Here is a 17,058-nt window from a genome sequence, read left to right on the forward strand (position 1 = left end):
CCCCCCCCCCAGTTGGGAAGCAGCCATGGGGGGAAACCCCCCCCATTGGAAATCTGGTGCTCCCCCAGATTTAGGAGGCACCAATCGCCAATGCTCTAAGCCAGTGGTTTTCAAACTACCTGAAGTCACAGAGATCTTTCATATCACTTCTTCTGCTGCAGAAACCCTACTTCTGTCCTAAATAGCTGATGCAGAGGCAGGCACCCTGGCCTGAGAATGGCAGCATGCCATCTGCAGCATGCCATGCCATTATACTCAATCTCTTCACAGAACCCCTAATAACTAGGGTGGCCATCATAGATGACATTCTGGTTTGCTACTACTCTGTCCTCTGTCCTCTACTGATACAAAACCAGGCGTGTTTATGTCCTCTATTTTTCTCTTGAAGAAAAAAAATACAGGACATAAAGGTACCCAGTTTCGTATCAATAGCAGACAGAGGACAACTGGACTGTCCTCTATGATGGCCACCCTACTGATAACATACCATGGAACCCCAGGATTTCAAAGACCATAGTTTGAAAACCACTGCTCTAGACCATCATGTTTCTATGGAATTAGTTCATAGTCAGTTGGTTCCCTTTCTAGGTGTGTATAATTTGACCCCCATTGTAGTATCTGGATGATAAGTGAAAAAAATGTACTTAAATATAGTGTAATATTGGTATTTCAGTTAATAAATGCCTAGAGGGATATTTATTTCATGCATTAATGTACTACTAACAGATAAATCCTTCACATAATGGATTAGTACTGGACATAAATAGGAATCCACCTACAGGTCTCAAACTGTTTTTCTGTTGTTCCATTTAATGTGAGGTGTCCAGGGGAGGAGTATGTTTATCTCAACTTAATTTGTTCAGAATTTGTATTTTAAAATTCCTGTAGATAATGTATAGTTAAGAGACATAAATAGATAAAAATAGATTTATTTTGTGGTGCCTGAACCATTTAAAATAAATGTAGATATAGATATGTTTTGCCTATTCTTTCATTGATCAAGACTAGGCCCTGTATTATGAAAAAAGAAGGGATACCTCTTCGCCAAAGCAGGTATCATGGTCTGCTGCCTTGCAGCATTTATCCACCATACCACTAAAGCCTGTGAAAATTGTCTGCAGTTCTTCATCTGTCATCTTGGGCTTGTGTTTAATGAGGTTGATGAGCATTCTGGAATGAAATCAAAAAAGTTAATCTGAGCTAATTTACTGGGGTTTAATTTGATATTGGCTGGAGACCTGTGCCAGTCCAGGGTTTGACTGGGGTTATGAGCAATGCTCAGAAGTGCTTGTTAGTCAGCTTTGAAAATTAATCCCTTGCTCACTATGAATCTGATCTAGAGTCCAGTGAAGCTGATGGGACTCTTTCCATGGATTACAGGGAAGCCTGAATTGAGGTCCTGCATGCTGAATATGAGACAATAATACAGAAAAGTATCAAACTAATGCTTGTCCACTATAGCATAACTGAGGAGAGGGAGGATGCAAAAATATCTACCACTGCACCAGCAGCTGATCACCCTGCTGTGATTGGGACCAGGGCAGCCAGCACTGTCCATATATCATGGATGCCCTGAGCATGGAGCTGCTCTGCTAAACCTTTGCCTGCCCCATTTGCTTCCCTCTGTCTGTGACTTCAGACTCAAGGCATTGTTTGTCCACTTCTCCTATTTGTCTTCAATTATTGTCTCACCTTATCTTTAGGTACAAAAGACCCTCTTTGAATGATAGAATCATATAAAATTAGAGTTGGAAGGGACCTCCAGAGTTCATCTAGTCAAACCTCCTCCTCAAAGCAGGAGCAGCTCCAACTATGACATCGTAGCCAAGGCTTTGTCTAGCTGGGTCTTAAAAGTCTCCAGGGATGGAGATTCCACAGCTACTCTGGGTAGCCTGTTCCACTGCTTTACTACCCTTCTAGTGAGAAAGTTTTTCCTAATATCTAACCTAAACTTCCCTTGCTGCAACTTGAGGCCATTGCTCCTTGTTCTGTCATCTGCCACCACTGATAAGAGTCTCTAGCTCCATTCTCCTTGGAATCAACCTTCAAGTAGTTGAAGGCTGCTATTAAATTCCTACCCCCCACCGTCTTCTTTTCTCCAGACTAAATAAGCCCAGCCTCTCCTCAGAAGTCATCTGCCCCAACCGCCTAACCATTTTGTTGCCCTCTGCTGGACTCTCTTCAATTTATCCACGTTCTTTCTGTCATGGGGGGCTCAAAACTTGACACGGTACTCCAGATGTGGCCTCACCACTGCTACACTGAGGTGAATAAACACTTTCCCTGATCTACTAATGTATCCCTATAAACCAGCCTTCTTTGCAACAAAGGCACACTGTTACCTCATAAAGGCTCCATATTCCTTTAATTATTAAAAATCCATCCCACAAGCCACATTTCTCAGGATGCTGGCAGCAAACTGGCCAACTAAGACTCTCTTCTTCCTAGTTGTCCTCTGCCATGGTCTGGCTTGGACTGAGTCACCATGCCATCCTACTTTGCAACTGTGTTGACATAAGCTCCCAAGCCCAGGCTACCTGCAAATAATTCCTTAGTATAGCCAGTCCATCAAGCTGGTGAACTTCCATGTCAGGATATTAATTCTTAGAAAATCTATAGTGAATTAGAAAGGTCTTACCCAAGATGGTTTTCTTGCCATATTTGAGGAGGAGCAGTGCACAATGTCTCATCAAAGTTGAACATGTCTGGATTGAATGGTGGGAGCACATAGTTTTCATCCACTCCTAGCTTGGTGAAGCATGGTCTCCTGTTAGCATAGGATTCATTACAGCAGTGCGCAACTTGGTCATTTATCAGTGTTGCTTCCTGTTTCTTGCACATATCCTGAATCACAATGCTAAGCTGTATAGAGAAAGGAAGAACAACAAAATAAGAGTCAAAGCCATTTCCTCTTTAATGTAAGTACAAGGTGTGGCAGCACAGTAAGAGGCACTGCTATGCCTAGCTACCCACCTCACTATGCCAGGCCCAAAGCCACACTTCTTGAGTCTCCCCAGTGGAGCCCATGGCCGGCCAGCCCCCTTCTTCGAGAACCCCCACAAGCCTGGAGTAATGCTGCCACCACCCAGGCACTGGTCTCTGTTGGAGCTCTGTGCAGCCCCAGGTACACAGACCCTGCAAGTCTTAGGGTTTCTTTGCCCACTGGTAAGGTTTCTGGGTGCTTGTTTTAGCCCATAGCCTCCCAGGGTAATCTCAGTTATGACTGAGTTAGTCAATAAACAGCCAAGCTCTCCTAGGAGCGAAAAGCATGCTCTGTCCCCTGTCCCATCAGGCATTCACTGAGAAAAACAGCCAGTCATGCTGTAACTCAATACCTTTATTGTTCAGGGAGAAGGAGGGCGGTAACCAGGTTGAACCAAGAAGCCAGATAAAAACAGAGGGGTAGATGGAATGTCCCAATCCACGGACAGAAGGGGATTTATTTACAGAAGGAATGCCTGTTCCTTATTCTACAAAGAAAACCCATCTAAACAAAGACAAAGACCAAGGAAGACATCTACTCACATATCTCTCAACACAAGGTAGGCGACTGTCTTCAGATTTCTGGCAGCACTTGACACCAACAGCTGCCATCTTCTTTGTGATTTCAAGCAATGTTTCTGTGGATACTTGAGGCATTTTCTTGGTGTAGCGGATAAGAACCCTGAAATCACAAGATTCCATGCTGGATGATCACTGTTGAACAAACTCTTGGCAGAAAGTCATGTACCAAAAATAGTTGCTCCAAGTGCAAAGCAGTCTGTCTAAAGCTGTACTGCTTCAGCAAGGGGAGTAGCAGAAATAGGAGCTGTCTCTCTGCACCTTTTAATAGGGACTGTCTCTTTGCACCACTTATGAAGCTGTCTTGTCCCTACAGTGCAGTATTGGTGCTTTCTGAAGTGCCAGCTGAACACTTTTTGTGCCTTGGTTCTGGTCATCTGTGCCTGGAAAATTTCACTTTTACCAAACCCCAAATATTCACTACTTATATGTGAGGGTGCTTTTCAGGAACAACATACGCTTTTTGGAATTCAAATTCTCCTCCATTTTTAAGAAGATCACAGTTCGTCTTTACAGTAGCCTCAGTCTCCTGGATGTGACTTTGAAGTTTCTCTTCCTGCAAGTAAATATATTTCTTGTTAACAGCATATAATGTAATCTGAGAAAGGTATACTCAGATTCCAACCCAAGCAAAAAAAGTATGCATCCACTTTTATCTACTATTAGTTCTAAGGTATATTTCTGGCCTACACATTAATTAAGAATCCTACCATTAACAGATCCATCCTCAGCACACCCCTAAGAGTCCTAACCACTTCAGGAAGTGCTCTCAGCATGTGTATCTTCATTACTCAGCAGGGCTTCATTGTGCTGCTGGAGTGGATCCTTATTTACTTAAACATAGTATGACCATATGTCCCAGATTGGCAGGAACAGTCCCAGATTCTGGACGCTGGTCCTGGCTGGCTGATGAAAATTAAAACAAGCATCCCAGGTGTGGGACATGGGCACAGTGACAGGCTCTGGGAAATAGGAAACTGTATTAACACTAACTGTTATTTCACAGGTGATTGTTAACATCTCTGAAGTAAAGAACTTTGGGTCACTAACAGGCCATTGACTCCCTGCAGCCTGCAGCAGCAGCGGGTCTGGGGAGAGGCAAGCAGGCAGTGTCTCATAGATTTCACAGTGTCCCATATAGTCACTGTACTTAAACAGGACCTTGTTTTCTGTCTCTCTGAATGTTTTCCTAAAGAAAATGTTACTCATACATATACATGTAAACAGTGAGTATAAGATTTGCATATATGAACTTAAACAAGCTGGTGGGTTTAATCTTCTAACACCGGCAAATCTTCTTCAATTCCTTTTTTTCCCCAGAATTCCTTCAGCATTAAGTGAAATTCAGGTTTTCTGGGGCTTGAAAAAAATCACTTTGGATTTTGCTTTCAGAGGGCGTATCCACACATTTTTACATCACATTAAATTTACAGTGCAGTAAATTACTGTGCAGTAAGAAGAAATAGGCCAGCATCTACACATGCAAGCATTAAAGTGCCTTAATTCTGTGTGTGGTCTGACTTGGGACCACAAGTCAGTTCACAGACATAGTTAGTCCCAGGTCAGTCCACATGCACATTGTTACTGTGCAGTAAGTTGTCTACACATGCGTTACTGTACAGTAACTAATTGGGCATAAATTTGATATCTGTATCATGCAAGTATCAAATTTACACCTGAACTGGCATTAGCCACCATAGTTGCTGCATAGTACAGGCATGCACGTGTAGACATGTGCCCATACTGCATAGTAATTTTTGGTTAATGCACATTAATTTAGTTTACTGCTCAGTAAATGTGAACATGTAGATGTGCCCAGAGAGATGTAAATCTCAAGGATTGAGGGAAATATGATAGTTTCATAGTATTTCAAAGGACAGAAGGGACCATTTGCTCATTTATTCTTATAGCCCATAGAGCCTGGAAAATAATATAATCACACACATGTTCTTGGTACAGTGTGTGGGAGGTTTTGCCTTCTTCTGTACCTGGGGGCCATGGTCCTCTTCCTGGTATGTCTCAAGTATATTTTAACAACCCTTGAAGCAGCAGTACATCAGTCACTGTGGTTCCTCTGCTTTACTTGTGGAAGAATAAGGGGTTATATCTTGTATCAGGGGCAAGGTGTAGGGGGTGCACATGGGTGCACGTGCGCCCCCTGCAAAAAGGTGCCACCAACACTGTCAGCAGCACCTGCAGGCAGTCCATAATCGCCCCTGGCCACCGCCAACACTGCCGATGGCGCCTGTAGGTGGTTGCCAACCCCTGGTTGGCACTTGCCACCCCCTCCCCCTCGCCTCTGACATTGCTGGCAGTGTCTACAAGAGCTCCCCTCCTCACCACTGCCAGGCTCCCACCGCTGCACTCCTGCTGCTACTGGTGCAGCCGTCCTCCCACAGCCACCGGGGGCACATGCCATTCATGTCTTGTATTGTGTCAAGGTCAGCTGTGTAATTTTGATAAGAGATTAGTCTATGGATTTGTATAGGATGGTTTAGATAGGGATGATCCTGCCTCAGGCAGAGGTTGGATTAGATGACCTCTGGAGGTCCCTTCCAACCCTTCGTCTCTGCGAGTCTATAATCTGATGGTGACTTCTGTTAGCTTCTTAAGGAGTAAATGCTTTCATTTAAAGTTCAGATCCTATTTCATTTATTTGGTATATAAGTATGATCCCATTTCAGCCTGTTGACATCTCTAAAAATCCATTAATCATTTACTTTTGTGATATATAGTCATACGAATCTTTAAGACTGAGTCCAAAAAAGCAGTGACAAGGATCAACCAACCTTTTATATTAACATCCTTTCAGAGACTTGTGAAGGTTGGACTGGAATCACACTGTGGTATCTAAGGTCCACTTATGTGTCTAATAGGTAGAATAGGCTATGGCAGAAATGACTTAATGCCCTTGACAGAGCACATGATTGACTGAGGTGTCCCCACTGCCCAAGTCCCTTGCAATGGCAGGGAACTGATCAAATAAGAGATGTCCAGATGATCCTTGTAACATGTTGAATAGAAAAGTGAAAACACCCCAAGATCCCTACCATTTAGTCTGCATGTTATAGATATTTGTACAGGACCCCATACACATGAGTTCTGATCCCTCCTGGGTCCTCCATGTGTCAGCACAATATTTTCAATAACCACAGCAGAATTTTTAAATTATAGTTAAGATGTTGATGTTCTGGATAAACAGGAAAATCCATTTGATTTACTATCTATAAAATGCCCATCTCCTTCCCACTTTAATGCTTCTAAAAATAGGATTATTAGATATGGAAATTATGCTTTCTTTTCATCCCCAGTCCAACACAATTAGTGGCAATACAAGCTTCTTCACATTTGTCCCTGAACTCCCGAACAAAGGGGTCAATGGATAAATCTTGCCCCAAGCTCAGTGAATTTTTGGCCTCTGCTGAAGCTATTGACCCAGGTGCCTCTCTAAGATTGTTTTAGTGATGTGGATGTATGTCCATTAGGAATCTGACTATGACCATCACATTATTTTATACATCTAGGGGTAGGAAGGAAACACATGTGGAGCTATTCCAATTGTTCTCTCCTTCCAGGCAGCCACAGGCCTTTATCCTGAATGATAAAGATGGAATTGGTGCCTCTTCCATGGGAGTACTAGCTTCTCCAATGGATTAACCTACAATGAATTCTTTAGAACTAGAATCTCTTCAGAATTCTGATCCTGCTTTATTCCCCATAGCTCAGCAAGGTTGGTTGGTCCTCCTCTTCATTTGTACCATAGCTCTGGTCTTCTCAACAGCTGAGTACTCTGCACCTATCTGGGCCTCAAGTTGGCATACCAAACACATCAACACACAACTCTACTCAGTAATGAGAACTATTTCTGTAACTTTGATATCAACTCCAGTGCAGTGACTACCAGTACTTTCAAACATTACTCCTCCCTCTACTCGACAGGATGCAGCAACATACAGAGAAATAATGCATATCAATAATAATCCGGACCTTCCCATCCAGAGAGACCTTCAAGATGTCCCAACTTGTCACATTATTTCACAAAAACCTTTTTTGGACATGAACCGAGCACGCCCTATATCACAACACTGAAGAATCTTGGAGGAAAGCATTGGGAAAACCCTTATCCAAAGAAACACCTTGTCTCCGAACCAACAATGCAGCAACTACGCTTCAACCTTCTACAGCGTATGTGGACATCCCTTAATAGGATACACACTGGACATGGCTGGTGTGGCCACCTGGTGTAAAAGTGGTGCCTAAAAATCTTGCCTGACTGTGACTGTGGAAACCCTGACCAAACCATGTAGCACATAATAACATCCTGCCCCAGATACAAGTTTGAGGGTAACATCCTGGAGTAACACTCACTTTCCAGCAGGGCATTGGTCTGGTTGGGGAATTTGGAATGAAACTTGTGACAATAGCTCTTGCTTCTAAAACCATATGAAAGAATCTCAGCAATCTCAATGCTCTATTTGTAATACTGCATGTGAAGAAATACTGATACGGCAGGCCCGGATGAGCTCCATCCGAGGGTGCTGAAGGCACTGGCCGACATAATTGCAGAGCCACTGGCGGGAATATTTGAACGCTCATGGCGCACGGGCCAAGTCCCGGAGGGCTGGAAAAGGGCCAATGTGGTCCCCATTTTCAAGAAGGGGAGGAAGGAGGATCCAGGGAACTATAGGCCAGTCAGTCTCACCTCCATCCTTGGCAAAATCTTTGAAAAAATTATCAAGGCTCACATTTGCGAGAGCCCAGCAGGACAAATTATGCTGATGGGAAACCAGCACGGGTTCGTGGCAGGCAGATCGTGCCTGACCAATCTAGTCTCTTTTTATGACCAGGTTACGAAACACCTGGACACAGGAGGAGGGGTGGATGTCGTATACTTAGACTTCAGGAAGGCCTTCGATACGGTTTGGACCGATAGTCTTTAATGTCTTCATCAGCGACTTGGACGAGGGAGTGAAATGTACTCTGTCCAAGTTTGCAGATGACACAAAGCTATGGGGAGATGTGGACACGCCGGAGGGCAGGGAACAGCTGCAAGCAGACCTGGACAGGTTGGACAAGTGGGCAGAAAACAACAGAATGCAGTTCAACAAGGAGAAATGCAAAGTGCTGCACCTAGGGAGGAAAAATGTCCAGCACACCTACAGCCTAGGGAATGACCTGCTGGGTGGCACGGAAGTGGAAAGGGATCTTGGAGTCCTAGTGGACTCCAAGATGAACATGAGTCAGCAGTGTGACGAAGCCATCAGAAAAGCCAATGGCACTTTATCGTGCATCAGCAGATGCATGACGAATAGGTCCAAGGAGGTGATACTTCCCCTCTATCGGGCACTGGTCAGACCGCAGTTGGAGTACTGCGTGCAATTCTGGGCGCCGCAATTCAAGAGGGATGCGGATAACCTGGAGAGGGTCCAGAGAAGGGCCACTCATATGGTTAAGGGCCTGAAGACCAAGCCCTACGAGGAGAGACTAGAGAAACTGGACCTTTTCAGCCTCCGCAAGAGAAGGTTGAGAGGCAACCTTGTGGCTGCCTATAAGTTCATCACGGGGGCACAGAAGGGAATTGGTGAGTATTTATTCACCAAGGCGCCCCCGGGGGTTACAAGAAATAATGGCCACAAGCTAGCAGAGAGCAGATTTAGATTGGACATTAGGAAGAACTTCTTCACAGTTAGAGTGGCCAGGGTCTGGAACGGGCTCCCAAGGGAGGTGGTGCTCTCCCCTACCCTGGGGGTCTTCAAGAGGAGGTTAGATAAGCATCTAGCTGGGGTCATCTAGACCCAGCACTCTTTCGTGCCTATGCAGGGGGTCGGACTCGATGATCTATTGAGGTCCCTTCCGACCCTTACATCTATGAATCTATGATACCTACCACTTTTCCATAACATTCAGAAGGGTTTTCATTTTTGCAGCACTTTTCCAGGACTTCTTCATATCCTTTAGCAATCCTTAGAAGCATCTCAGTCGAGAATTCTTGGTGCCTTCTTGAATATTCATAGATAAACCTGTAACACATGAAACAAGCCAGCATTTGAGTTAATGAATAAAGTAAACCTGGTTTCTCTAATGATGAATATAACCAGAAGAACTGACAATACAGGACCACTTTTTCAGCACCAGGCTTGAAATGTGCTTTGTTGTTTTAGTAGGACATTAGCATTATATAGTCCCTATCAACATGTCAGCTGCTAGAGGGGCAACAGCCAGGGATGTCATAGATTAGCTTCATCTCTAAAAATCATCAGAAGTGATGACAGAATTGGGGGAACAAAATGAAGAAAAGAGGAGCTAGGTTATATCATCAACATTCCTTTTCATCAAAGGTAAAAGCCCTGCTAGACACAGATGCTCCTGGAGATAAATGCATGGCTGCCTAGATGGCATTTCCAGCAGGACTTTGGATTAGCTGACCCAAGGATGGTATTCAAAGAAGATGGACTTCTGGGAAGAGATGGGATCCACTTGATGATGACAAAAAAGGACATATCTGTGCACAAGCTAGCTAACCTAGTAAGGAAGGCTTTAAATTAGGTTCAGTGAGGGACAGAGATAAAAGCCCAGAGGTAAGGAAAAAGCCAGCTGACTTAGATAAAAGCCAAACAAAAGAAGTCAATAAGGGGATCTTTAACAAGGCATTCAAGAGACATTAAGACAATCGGCCAATTAGTTAAGATGTTTATATACTGATAATGTGAGCAGCATGGGGAATAAGCAGGAATAATGGAAGTTCTAGTATACTCATGGAAGTATGGGATAACTGGAATTGGTTGGGGAAGTTTGCATGCCTGGAGTACTGTCATACTGAATATAACTCTTTCAGGAAAGACAAATGTGGAAGAAAGGACATGGTGTTGTTCTCTCTATAAAAGAAACACACTTGTTCTGATATGTGGTAAGAAACAGGAAGAAGGTCTGTTGAAGACCTGTGGATCAAGTTAAGAAGGAATGATATCATGGTAGGTGTCTGCTATAGACAAACCAAGTGAAAGAACTGAATGACTGTTTTTCCTAGTAACTAACAGAAGCGTTTAAATCACAGGGCCTGGTGATCAATGGGGACTTCAATTACTGTGACATCAGCTTGGAGAAAAACACAACAAAGGACAGACTGTCCACCAAGATCTTGGACTGTGTCAGGGACAACTTTCATACAGATGGTATGTAGGCCAACTAGGCAAGTAGCTCATCTTAATTGACTGCTTACATATAAGGAGGAACTGGTTGAGAATGTGCACATGAAAGGCAATTTAGGGGACAATGACCATAAAATAGAGATCAGGACCCTAAGGAAAGAAAGGAAGGACAGCAGCAGAACAGAGCCATTGGGTGTGTACAGAAGTTGCTTTTTCACCATTTAAAATGGTGGAAGGCCTGGTCTGAGGCCTTCCCCTCTGGTACTTCTGAGGTCTCCACCCAGACATAATCCAGGTTCCGGGCTTCATGCAGACAGAGCCTCTGGATCTCGGCTGCAGGGGCTGCCTGGCACATTTCCAGGCACATGGGACAGGGAGCATAGCCACCTCCCTTTGTGAGGTCTGCTCTACTTTGGAGTCTCTGGGGTGCAAGATAGAGGAGCTCCAGGCTGCAGTCCAGAGACTGCATGCCATCAGGGACAGTAAGCAGGAGACAGACTCCTACTGCCAGACCCTTCACCCCCTGGAGGCTGAGGGTAGACCAAGGTCACCTTCCAGGACAAGGGAGGATTCCAGGATCTCCCATACTGTCCTGCCAGGGGGTTGGACCAAGGTAGTCAATGGCCCCAAGGCCTGCTGCACCAGGGTCCCCTCCCCTCTGGAGCTTTCCAACAGGTACGAAGCTCTTGCAGCCCCAGTAGAGCCTGCAGAGCTGCCAACTCCTGCAAGCAATGGAGGCTCACTCACAGCTACCATCCCTGCTCTCTCTAAAGCTACATGTAGAGTGGTCATTGTAGGAGACTCCCTCCTGAAGGGGAATGAGGGCACAATCTGCTGCCCCGACCCCTTAGCCCAGGAGGTCTGCTGCCAAAGCTCATCTGGCCCATCGACCACTACCCTATGCTCCTTATCCATGTGGGCACGAATGACATGGCTCAGAGCAATCAAAACCAGGTCATGAGAGGCTACGGGGCTTTGGGAGCAGGGATTAGGTGGTTTGGGGCATAGGTGATGTTTTCTTCGATCCTCCCAGTTTTGGGTTATGGGTTGAGGAGGGAGAGGAGAATTGAGGTAGTTAACCAAAGACTGCAGCACTAGTGTCATCATGAAGGCTTCGACTTCCATGATTACAGTCTGCTCTTTGGTCAGAATGGCTTACCTGCTCAACCGGGCTTTAAACTAAGTCTGCCAGGGGATCGGGGGATTACTGCCGTAGCAAGCCCACTGGGCAACTTTTACAAATCCAGCAGGCTAAGGAACTCAAGGGAACCCACCTCTACCCCAGCCCCGAAATGATGTGTAGGAAGGATTAGGGCCTCCAACGGGACACTTAAGTGCCTGTACACCAAAGCCAGGAGCTTGGGAAATAAACAGGCGGAACTTGTCCTCCTGCTAAACAAGAATGACTACAATCTCATAGGGATAATGGAGATCTGGTGGGACTCCACCTATAACTGGGCCACAGGTATAGCTGGCTATACCTTATACAGGAGAGATTGTGTGGACAAAAGGGGCAGGGGTGTAGCTCTCTATGTCAAGGAAAGCCACACGTCCCTCCAAGCTGACATTGACATCCAGGGTGGATGACTGGAGACTCTATGGGTTAAAATCCATGGTGGACATGGCACAGGGGACACAATGGTAGGAGTCTACTACAGACCTAATCAGGATCGAGAGCTCGACCAGGAATTCTCCAGGGAACTGGCTGAGGCTGCACGCTCCCAGTGCATGGATGTCATGGGAGACTTCAACTACCCAGACATCTCATTGGAAGAGCACTCAGCCAAATCCGAACAGTTGCAAAGCTTCTTCACATGTGTGGATGAGCTCTGACTCAGGAAGTCTATGGATCGATAAGAGGCAAAGCACTGCTCGACCTGGTACTGGCAATGGGGGGATGATCTAGTCAGTGACCTAATGATCGAAGGGAAGCTGAGAGACAGTGACCATGAGCTGATCACTTTCACTATCCACCATAAAGCTGGCAAGTCAGTCAGCAATGCTCAACATCGAAAAATGCAAGGTACTCCACCTCGGGGAAAAAAACCCTACAGCACACTTATAGGCTTGGCAGTGCTATGCGTGCTAGCACCAGAGTCGAAAGGGACTTGAGGGGTCATGACTGACCACAAGATGAATATGAGCCACCAATGCAATGTCGCAGCTGGTAAAGTGAGCAAAACTCTGGCTTGCATCCATAGATGCTTCTCAAGCAAATCCCAGGATGTCATCCTCACCCTGTACCCATCCTTGGTGAGGCTGCAGCTGGAGTACTGCATCCAGTTCTGGGCTTCACAATTTTAAAAGGATGTGGAAAAGCTCGAGAGAGTCCAGAGGAGGGCCACATGCATGATCAGAGGGCAGGAGACGAGGCCTTATGATAAAAGGCTCAGAGCCATGAGACTCTTCAGCCTGGAAAAGTGCAGGCTCGGGGGGTCCTGGTGGCTGCCTATAAGTATATAAGGGGTGTACATCAGGACCACAGGGAACACCTGTTCACCAGAGCACCCCAAAGAATGACAAGGTCAAACAATCACAAACTCCTCCAAGACCGTTTCAGTCTGGACATAAGGAAGAACTTCTTTACTGTCTGAGCCCCAAAGGCCTGGAACAGACTGCTGCCAGAGGTGGTGCGAGCACCTACTTTGGACTCCTTTAAGAGACATTTGGATGTTTATCTTGCTGGGATCCTTTGACCCCAGTTTACTTCTTTCCCCTGGGGAAGGGGGCTGGACTCGATGATCTTCTGAGGTCCCTTCCAGCCCTAATGTCTATGAAATCTATGAAAGTGTTTGATTGCCATGACTTAACAGAAATTCACAGTTTTACGCCACTTTAAAATGGGTACAGCACTTTAAATTAACCCTTGTTAAATGAGGTATTACATTTTAAGTGCTATATTTTACAACACTTCAGCAACCTACAGTGCGTTGAATAGCTTCTGTACACTAGTCAAATTTCTGACCAGTAAAGAAGCCCCAAGAGGCTTCAGAGCACCCCCTTCCTCCTAACGTGGCGAGTGCTGGGAGGTTCAGAGCCCCCGCCCCCCCAACCAAACACTGCACTTCTGTCATGTTTAAGAACACTGTAACTTTATAGTGCTATAAAAAAGTGCTCTATATCATAATGCTGTAAAACGTGCATGGGGTACTTCTGTACATACCCACTGGAATTCAAGAAAGCAAACTTTAACAAACTCAGGTGACTGGTGGACAGGATCTCCTGGGAGGCAAGTCTGAGGGGAAGAGGAGTCCAAGAGAACTGGTTGCACTTTAAGGAGGCCATATTAAGGACACAATAGTAGGCTATCCCAGTACAAAGAATGGATAGGAAATGCAGCAAGATATTGGCCTTGCTAAATGGTGACCTCTCCAATGAACTAAAACTCAAAGAAGTATTGTACAAAAAGTGGAAACTTGACCATGTTACAAGGAAGAGGTATAAAAGCATAACACAAGCAAACAGGAACAAAATCAGGAAGGGCAGGGCACAAATGGAGATGCAACTAGCAAGGGACACAAAAAGCAGGCAAAATCATTCTACAGGGATGTCATGAGTAGAAACAAGGCCAAGGAAAGTTTAAGTCTCTTGCTAAACATAGAGTATGTGTATATGATGTGAAGAAGGCTGAAGTATTTAATGCATCATTTACTTTGGTCTTCACAACTAAAATTGGCTACCAGTACTAAGTAGTAGTACTCTCAGTACCAACCCACCCACCTATCTAGGGCACTCTGCCCAGTCTTTCCTGCCATGCCTTGCTGTTAAGATACTAGCTACAATAGTGCAGGAAGCTTCCCTTTTAATGCCTCAATGTCTAGGGGATTACAAATGACTCCAACCTTCCCTTATGTCGCATACCTTGCAGACTTTACACTGTTGTTATCAACTCTATGTGCCCTCTTGGCACAGAGCCCTCCAGCTCCTGTGTCTCTACACCACTCAGGCACTGAGTTCACAGCTGCCTGACTTTCTGTGCTTCTCTCCCTGGCACCTGACTCTGCACCTTTCTCTGTCTGGCTCTCTGTGCCTATCCCTGGCACCCAGCTCCACGTCTCTCTTTTTGCACCTCTCTCTGGTGCCTGATTCTGTGCCTCCCTCTCTGGCACCTGGCTCTGCGCCACCTCTGGCACCCAGCTCCACATGTCTCTGACACCCAGCTCCATGCCTCCTCTCTAGCACCCAGCTCCACACCTCTCTGACACCCAGCTCCATGCCTCCCTTTCTCTGGTTCCAAGTTCTATGCACCCATCACTGGGCTTTGCCCAGATCCTGTGCCCTTTTCTCCAAGCACTAATGAGACCTCCAAAACTACCCTTATAGCCTCATCCTGGTCCTCCAGGATAAACCACAACACAAATACAACCCACTGGGCCACAACATAACACTAATGGAGACTGGCTTCTGTCTCTTTAAGAGGGTAAAACTTCTCACCTTAGGACCACGTCTCTTAGCCTTAAGTATCTTAGACTCCTGAAGCCTCACTATACTTCTGGCAGCAAAGTAGGCAGCACCTAGTCTCAGGTAGCTCAGGGCACCTTTCCTTGGCAGTTACTAAGCAAGAGAACCTCTAACTAGCTCCAGCCCTGGGTTTATATATCTGCAGTGGCCTGTCCCCTCCCAGTCACCTGACTGGCTGCAGGTGCTGGCCAATTACCCTCTTAGGCTGTTGCTCAGGCAACCTGCAGCTGTGGGGTTCTGCCTAGGCCTCTGAGCAGTCTGGCCAGGCTGCTTCTGCCCTTTAAGGTAGCAGGCACATCTTGGTGCCCTGCTACAGAACAGATTTGGGATTACTTAGAAAAGATAGATGTTTTCAAGTAAACAGGGCCAGATGATATGTATCCCAGAGTATTCAAGGACTTGGCTAAGGAAATTTCAGAGCCTTTGGCTGTTATCTTAAAGAATTCATGGAAGTCAAGGAAGGTCCCAGACAACTTGAAAAAGGCAAATATAGTGTCCATCTTTAAGAAAGGCAAGAAGGGGAATCTGTGAAATTACAGAACAATTAATCTGACCTTGATACCTGGAAAGATTTAATACATTTAATAGATTTCATAGATTTTTAGGGGCAGAAGGGACTTCAGTAGATCATAAAGTCTGGCCCCCTGCCCTGGGCAAGAAAGAGCACTTGGGATCAGATGACCCCAGCCAGGTGCTTGTCCAGTCTCCTCTTAAAGACATCCAGGGTAAAGGATAGCACCACCTCCCTTGGAAGATCATGGAAAAGGTCATCAAGAAGGAGGGATTTGATAACAGTCCTCAAATACCTGAAGAGCAATTACAGAGAGGATGGAAATTGGCTCTTTTCCATGACTGTAGGGGATATAACTAAGATGGCCTCAAGCTTCAGCAGGGGAAATATAGATTGGAGGTTAGGAGGAACTTTCTGACTCTGTGGGTGGTCAAGCATTGGAACAGGCTACGTAGAGTAATTGTGAAATCTCCATCCTTGGAAGTTTTCAAGAGCAGGTTAGACATACACTTGGCTGGGATGCTTTAGCCAAGGATGATCCTGCCTTGGGCAGGGGCCTAGACTAGATGACCTAGTGAGGCCCCTTCCAGCCCTACTTTCCTATGATCCTAAGGAATTTATTTTTAAAGAGAGGGAAACTAGATGATCAGGAATAGCTAGTATGGATCCTTTAAGAACAACCCATGCATGGTCAACTGGATTTCCTTCTATGATAAAGTACTAGGCTCTGTGAATTGGAGGGGGGGAGTAGTGGATGCAATATGCCTGGATTTTAGCTAGATTTCAATGCTGTCTTCAATGAAGAGTCACTTATTATGATAATTAGACCATGGGAAACTGGATGAAACAACATAAGGGACATGCTGGCCTTTTAACAGATAGTTAAAAGGCCAGTATTCGCTTCAGTATTTCTATGTACCAACAGCCAATTCCCCCACCTCGATCATTGATGGAGGTCCACATGGCACCAGTCCGCCTATGGTTAGGTCTGAAATAGTTAAGGAGCTCCTGGAGGAGCTGGATGGGTACAAGTCAGCAGGCCCGGATGACCTCCATCCACGGCTGCTGAAAGAATTGGCCAGTGTCACAGCTGAGCCACTGGCACAGCTGTTCGAGCACTCATGGTGCTCCGGCCAGGTCCCTGAGGACTGGAGAAGGGCCAATGTGGTGCCCATTTTCAAGAAAGGGAGAAGAGATGAGCCGGGTAACTTTAGACCAGTCAGTCTTACCTCTATTCCTGGGAAAATCCTAGAGAAAATAATCAAAGAACACATTTGTGCAGGCCCAGCAGGGGAAACGATGCTGAGGGGAAACCAGCACGGGTTTGTCACAGGTAGATCCTGCCTGACAAACCTTGTAGCCTTCTATGACCAGGTC

General features: G+C 45.6%; 1 protein-coding gene across 3 annotated transcripts in view; it reads right to left on the reverse strand.

Annotated features, from left to right (window-relative positions):
• Positions 1-909: 909 nt before the first annotated feature.
• Positions 910-17,058, reverse strand: part of LOC102380877 (serum albumin-like) — a 34,210-nt gene continuing 18,061 nt past the window's right edge. For all 3 annotated transcript variants that reach the window (XM_025198079.1, XM_025198078.1, XM_025198080.1), the window contains 5 exons: positions 9,449-9,581; positions 4,020-4,117; positions 3,526-3,664; positions 2,639-2,862; positions 910-1,170 (listed from right to left, as the gene is read on the reverse strand). In XM_025198079.1, coding sequence (XP_025053864.1) covers positions 1,017-1,170; positions 2,639-2,862; positions 3,526-3,664; positions 4,020-4,117; positions 9,449-9,581 — 748 coding nt within the window. In that variant the 3' untranslated portion in view covers positions 910-1,016. The remainder of the gene's footprint in view (positions 1,171-2,638; positions 2,863-3,525; positions 3,665-4,019; positions 4,118-9,448; positions 9,582-17,058) is intronic.

Source organism: Alligator sinensis, unplaced genomic scaffold, assembly GCF_000455745.1.
Source record: "Alligator sinensis unplaced genomic scaffold, ASM45574v1 scaffold222_1, whole genome shotgun sequence".
In the NCBI taxonomy this organism is placed as follows: Eukaryota; Metazoa; Chordata; order Crocodylia; family Alligatoridae; genus Alligator; species Alligator sinensis.